Source organism: Octodon degus, unplaced genomic scaffold (assembly GCF_000260255.1).
Source record: "Octodon degus isolate 3935 unplaced genomic scaffold, OctDeg1.0 scaffold00072, whole genome shotgun sequence".
In the NCBI taxonomy this organism is placed as follows: domain Eukaryota; kingdom Metazoa; phylum Chordata; class Mammalia; order Rodentia; family Octodontidae; genus Octodon; species Octodon degus.
This window is the reverse complement of record NW_004524648.1, coordinates 24393-31188: the sequence shown is the minus strand read 5'-3', so window position 1 is coordinate 31188 and position 6796 is coordinate 24393. Positions and strand designations below refer to the sequence as shown.

Here is a 6796-nt window from a genome sequence, read left to right as displayed (position 1 = left end):
TGATGAGAGGTGATTTTGTGAGAGGACACATCATGGATGAAGTAGAAGCAGACCTGTCCCAGACTCCATGCTCCTCTCACACTCCTGCTACAGGTAACTCTAGTTGGTTTTAAGTCCTTCTCCCTCCCCTAAAATGATGAGTTGACCTAAACTACAAATCCCAAATCTCAACTCTTCCCAAATAACTCATGACTTTCTAAACTATAAGGCTTTGGAAATTCACTCAATCATAAGTGCTGAATAAGACATTTGTTAAGTAAATGACTGAATTGTGTCATATCCTTGAAGGTCACACATAGCAATGTTTTGAGAAAGTTTAATACATGTCGAAGTCCTAAAGATCGTTATGTGCTGGCAGAAGTCATTGTTCACTTGGCTCTGACTCCCCTTGGAAGAGACTAATTTCTGAGGTCTCTAAGGAGTAGTAATGAGAGGGGAAAAAATCCCAGCATGAAGTGATGTCAGCCAGTTGTCTCATTGTCTATCAGTTGTTTACAGATCCTCTCCTCTCTGGGGGCTCAGCGAGCCAGTATGACTATCTCTCCTCCTTGCCCCAACAGTACCTTAACAGGGTAAGTACTATTTGAAGCCCCTTGCTGCATGCTGACAGCTTGCTTTCTATTGGAAAGAAGTTCACCACTGGCCCTGGAATGGCTTTTCCTTGTTCCTGTCAAGAAAGCTCCAGTTGGGTGCTTGACAGTGAGAGGGTAAAGGGAGAGAGGAAGCAGGGAAGACCAAGGCTTTGAACCCCTCTATCTAGGATGATTTTAAAGCTGTTAGCAAAATAATTCAGTCATGGGGAGATTGGATGGAAGAGGGCAGCACAGGTCGGAAGATACTGGTTTAAGTAGTGGTAAGAACGTATCTATGCAGAGAAGACCAAACACTTTGATAGCAGTTGGTCAGTTGTGGTCCTGAAAACACCAATAAATGGGAAGCATCTTCTTTTCTTCATGGATTTGGCACTTGGGAATCTTGAGACTTTTTCTCTGCAAGTTAAGTTGCATGTAATTATTTTATTTTTATTTTTAAAGATTTATCTATTTTGGTACAGGGTCTTACTACACCAGCATGCCATGCGGTACTGGGTATCAAACCTGGGTCCTTGCACTTGCCAGGCAGGCACTTAGAGCTCTGAGCTATTGCCATGGTCCATTTTTTTTAAATTTTTTTTAAAGAGAAACAAAATTTCAAATGATAATAGGAAGGCAACAATGATTAATATATTGCATATCGTTATTTTTAAATTAGTTACTCAGAGTACAAGATAATGGCACTTAATTGTCTAAACAACTTTCAATGAACTAAGAGAAATTAGTAGTATAATTATCTTAACTAGCATGTATATAAAATCTTTTTTTCTCTTTGCTTTTCCTTTCATTCTTTTTTCCATTCCGCCATCCCAGTTCGCTTTCCTTCTGAAGTTTCTTATTTTACAAAATCCATCATACCTTTTGGATCTTATTTACTCTTTCAGCTTCTCACACTAGGGAGAGAATATGGTGTTTGCATATGCATCTGGTTTATTTCACTTGTGAGTATGGCCTTGAGTTGCACCCATTTACCTCTAAGTCTCCAGTTTGTCCTTCTTTATGGCTGGGTAGTGCTCTACTGTATAAAAAGACCACATCATTTTTATCCATTCCATAGTTGATGGGTATTTGGGTTGTTTCCAATAGCTAAGCTCCATGTAATTTAAGCACCTACCCCTTAGCTGGAGGTTGAAGCGGATAACTGGATATTTTATTTATTCTTTTTTATGTATTTAGTATATGGTCTATAGGGTCTCACTACACCGATCAGACTTGTAGTGATCCTTCTGTTTTTAGTCTCCCAAACGCTGGCATTACAGGTGCCTACCACCACGCCCAGTCTCAATCGCTGTTTCAGCATGTGCCGGGGGTGGGGCTGGCATATCACGCTGGGGATCAAACCCCAGTCACCGTGTCTGCCTAAGCAAGTGCTTTAATCTGCTGATCTATCTGGCTGGCCTGGATATTTTATTTGAATGACTTTTTGGGGGCTGGGTGAGCATCAGCTAACTGAACGTGTATGTGGGTGTCTGTAGCCCTGTAACAGGTTTATTTGGTCATTAGCTCTTGGATAGTATGCAGATTAGATGCTATATACTTAGATTCAGAAGACAGAACAGCAAAAGCTAAGCATTTGTGGAATTGGAAACAGAGTAGAATTCAGGGTCTGGACATCTGCTTAGTCAAGATTTGAGGAATGAGAGTTCAGCTGAGTATCCAGGGAGGCAAGTCCGCTGTGTGTCCATTTAGACCACCTGGGAGCTAACACCTTGGAGATCTCACCTCAGTCAAAGCTTTTTTTATGATGTACTTGTTTTGTAGCTCAAGTTACCCAGACTCTATATGGGGAACTGCAATATAGTTTCAGTATTTATTTAGAAAAGTCTGAAAGTCACCATGTTTAGAACTGGAAATTGTCTTTAATGGCATATCTTCATTTATTTGCCATAATTTTCATTGCACTTTGCATTTTTCCCCCTGCAAAGTGCAGTCCAAATTTTATGGCTTCACAAGTAATCCTTTAGCACACAGGCCACAGTGGTTGCCTCTGTTGTCATCATGTGTGGTCAGTCTTCTCCACCTGTAAGTCCTGCATCTGCAGATTCAACTGGTTTGAAAGTATTTGGGAAAACTGCATCTGTACCAAACACGTAGAAACTATTTTTCTGATCACCACTTCCTAAATGGTACAGGACAACAACTATTTACATAGCATGGACATTATAAGAAGCATTGTAAAAACTTTATAGAGGACTGAAAGTATAAAAGAGGTTGTGCGTAGGTTATATGCAAATGTTATCCCATTTTATACACAGGAGTAGAGGCTGGAAGATTTTTAGTATCTGAGGTGTCCTAGAACCTATACCCCCAAAATAATAAGAAATATCTGTTTGGTGACACATGTATAAGAAAGTTGTGGGGAAACGGATTGGATGACCATACCACCCATTCCTTCTGAAGTTTCTTTTTAACCCTCTGCAATATCACACATAAGACTATGGCTATCATCACATACACATTTGTAGTTTTTTTCCTGGAATTTATGGCTTCAGAAAACTCATCTTCTAACTTTCAAAGGGCACGTTTGTTCCTCATTTGTTTCAAAATTTTTGTTCCCAAATTGAAGATTTTTTAAAAAAAAATTTTATGTATTTGGTACAGGGTCTCATTATGCAGCTGGGACTCATAGTGATCCTTCTGTTTTCAGCCTCCCAAGCACTGGGATTACAGGCATACACCACCACACCTAGTCTTGGTGGCCAGCTCAGTGCACCCAGGGTTAGGGCTGGCATGGCATGTGGTACCAGGAATCAAACCCTGGTCCCTGCACTTGCTAAGCAGGTGCTTAGTCCACTGAGCTATCTCGCCGGCCCTTCAAATTGAAGAACCATATATCAATTTTTCTATCTCTTAGTATTTCCAGTGTAATTGCTCTTATCCATGAAGTCACATTTATCAAATCTTTTCCTATTATTTCTCAATGTTTAACTTTCTTCCTCTCAAATTTTGTGTGTCTTGACATCCTAGCCTCTCCTGAACACTGCTATATTTGGAGACTGGAGATTGTCATCAAGACCTCACTTGGTTTTTGTCCCCATTGGCACCTTCAAACATTGGTCAGTCTGCTGATTGTGAAAGACAGATGGAACTGGAAACCTTGGGAAATGATTCATTTGTGACTAAGTTTGTTCTGCTGGGTCTAACAGATTCTGCAGCCCTACAGCCCATCCTCTTTGTTGTCTTCCTTCTTGCTTATGTAGCTACTATTGGTGGCAACTTCAGCATCCTTGCTGCCATTCTCATTGAATCCAAACTCCACACCCCCATGTATTTCTTCCTGGGGAACTTGTCCCTGCTGGATGTTGGGTGCATCACTGTCACGGTCCCTGCCATGTTGCAGCAATTCCTATACAATGACAGAAGCATCTTCTATAGAGCCTGCCTCTCACAGCTCTTCTTCTTTCACTTCTTGGCTGGAGCAGACTGTTTCCTGCTGACTGTCATGGCCTATGACCGCTACCTGGCCATCTGCCACCCTCTCACCTACAGCACCCGCATGAGCTGGGGAATCCAGAAAGCCTCAGTGGGCATGTCATGTGTCTTTTCCTTCACCAATGCACTGACCCAAACTGTTGCCTTGTCTACCCTGAAATTCTGTGGCCCCAATGTGATCAATCACTTCTACTGTGACCTTCCTCAGCTCTTCCAGCTCTCCTGCTCCAGCATCCAACTGAATGAACAATTGCTCTTTGTAGCAGCAGCATTTATGGGCATCGCTCCATTGGTTCTCATCACTGTATCCTATGCTCATGTAGTAGCTGCTGTTCTGAGAATCCGCTCCGCTGATGGCAGGAAGAAGGCCTTTTCCACATGTGGCTCCCACCTCACTGTGGTGGGCATCTTCTATGGGACTGGTGTCTTCAGCTACATGAGGCTGGGTTCCGTGGAGGCTTCAGACAAGGACAAGGGCATTGGCATCCTCAACACTGTCATCAGCCCCATGCTGAACCCACTCATCTACAGCCTGAGGAACCCTGATGTGAAGGGTGCCCTGCAGAGGATGTTCACAAGAAGGTAGCCTCTAAGGGTACCTCATTTCTCGTAGATCTAAAGAGTGTCAAGCCTCCATTACTGTTTCTGGCAATTATTGTGATTAATGCAAATAGAGTGTTGCTTTCATGCAATGAGCTCAGAAACTGACTGAGGGTGGGAAGGACAATAAATAGCCTGATAGTGAGCTCTTCTTTACATCATTTTTATCATGTACTTTGTACTATTCTCAGTAACTGGATTCTATTAACTCATTTAGTTCTGATCACCTCTGAGATAGATGCAGATTTACATACTATACATTAGGAAGCCAAACCTTGAAGAAGTTGCCGAGTTTCTCCTAAGTTACACAGGATAGCTTCCAAATGTTCGAGCTGTAATTTGAACCCAATGGAAAGCTACATCTGAAATTATCGCTTCTCAAGAGTAATCACTTCAAGTAGGAAGGACATGTTAAGAAGAGGAGAGATGGCCAACGAAAAATTAATAGAGAATATCAGAGGGATGGGAAGATTATTTAAGTAAATGAAAAAAATAAATTAAGTTTTTTGTTTGTTTAACAAATTTGACTTCTCTCAAAGCAGTTGGTACAGGTTGATGGAATTACTGAGTATAAATTTTTAAAATGAATCAATAAAAAGAAAACACATAAAAATACAGTTCTAAAGGAATAAGCACTGTTTAGAAAAACCCATAAAGATAAAGGAGAATATTTTCATATTGGACTACCAACAACATAAAAGAACAGTAATTAATTTAATTGCAGACAGATGTTTGACTCACCCTGTAAAAAACACCCCTTGTTGAATGAAATGCTTTATTTCTCTGGCTTGTATATGAAACCAGCACCTTTCCTTCACAGCTCTGTAAAGAAAATAATTCATTTATTTAATTTATAGCTTCAAACAGCTGGTTCCACAATAAAATGAAGCGCATACTGGGTAAAAACAGATACAATACAGAAAGAATTAGATAAAATTGCCCATATGTCCACTGTTCTGAAATATTCATTATTTCCACATATAATTTAGCATGCAGTTGCTAAAATTTTGATTAATAATTTATATTTATAAAAAATAGAAATGCTTTATGTATAGACTGACACTGAAAAAAGGTTAAACAAGTTGATACAGTTATAATTATTTTCATCTTTGCCAATATAGTAGGATAAATATCAAAGTTTAATAATTTATTATTTTTAAAATAATCATTAGTAGTTGAATATGTTAGAAAAATACATATGTATTTATTTGTTTTTATATTAATTTTATTGAGAAAGAAATAGCTTTGAGATAGTTTCAAAACAGGTTAGTAGGATAGTTACAATAATTAATATTGTAACTATTGCTGGGGCTGGGGAGATGGCTCAGTAGAATAAGCACTTCCCTGGCAAGCACAAGGGTCTAAGTTCAATCCCCAGTTCCACACACACACAAAAAAATTCATATTGTGGTCTTTGTAGTAGTTATTCATGGTACAAGATGCAGATATGATATCTTGTCTAAACACTATTAGTACAAATTTATTTATTGATTTATTTATTTGATGCAGGGTCTTGCTATACAACCCAGACTCATAGTGATTCTCCTGTCTCAGCCTTCCCAGTGCCGGGATTACAGATGTGTACCACCACACCTAGTTTTGGGGCTGGTACAGTATGCCTGGTTTTCCAGGGCTGACATGGCATGCGGTTCTGGGGATCAAACCCAGGTCCTTGTGCTTGCCAGGCAGGCTTTTAGACCACCACACTATCTCCCCAGCCTAAAAGAGATATATATATATATATATATATATATATATATATATATATAGTGTTTGTCTTTTTTCTTATATACTTGGAATTGTTCTTAAATTATTAATGAGGAAAAGAAGATGGAGCCATGCATTAAAAGCTGAGTTGGCATCTGTCAAGTAGACCAAATAGAAGATAATCCAAGCAGAGCCCTTTGAAAGCAATGGTGGGATGGCAGATGGGTGCAGAGGGAGATTCAGGGAAGGGAAAATTTAAAAAATGAAGCTGGCATCCAAAACTTTGGAGAAATTAAGCAAGACTGGGAGAGAGGACATTGGAGATAGGTAATGGGGAAAGATTAAAGTGGACTGAATATTTCTGAATTCTGTTTAGAGATAACAGAAATTGTATGTTTATATGATTATAGGCAACCAATGAAAGGAAAGATGGTTTAGATGTTCAATGTTTGATACCTGATCTT

General features: G+C 39.5%; 1 protein-coding gene across 1 annotated transcript; it reads left to right on the top strand.

The window, feature by feature from the left end:
- Positions 1-3675: 3675 nt before the first annotated feature.
- LOC101561146 (putative olfactory receptor 3A4) lies at positions 3676-4611 on the top strand. Its single transcript, XM_004635465.1, has one exon. It carries the CDS (start codon positions 3676-3678, stop codon positions 4609-4611), a length of 936 nt encoding a protein of 311 aa, XP_004635522.1.
- Positions 4612-6796: the final 2185 nt, after the last annotated feature.

Excerpts from the sequence above, each read along its gene's own strand:
- LOC101561146 (XM_004635465.1), top strand. The coding sequence starts at position 3,676 with ATGGAACTGGAAACCTTGGGAAATGATTCATTTGTGACTAAGTTTGTT.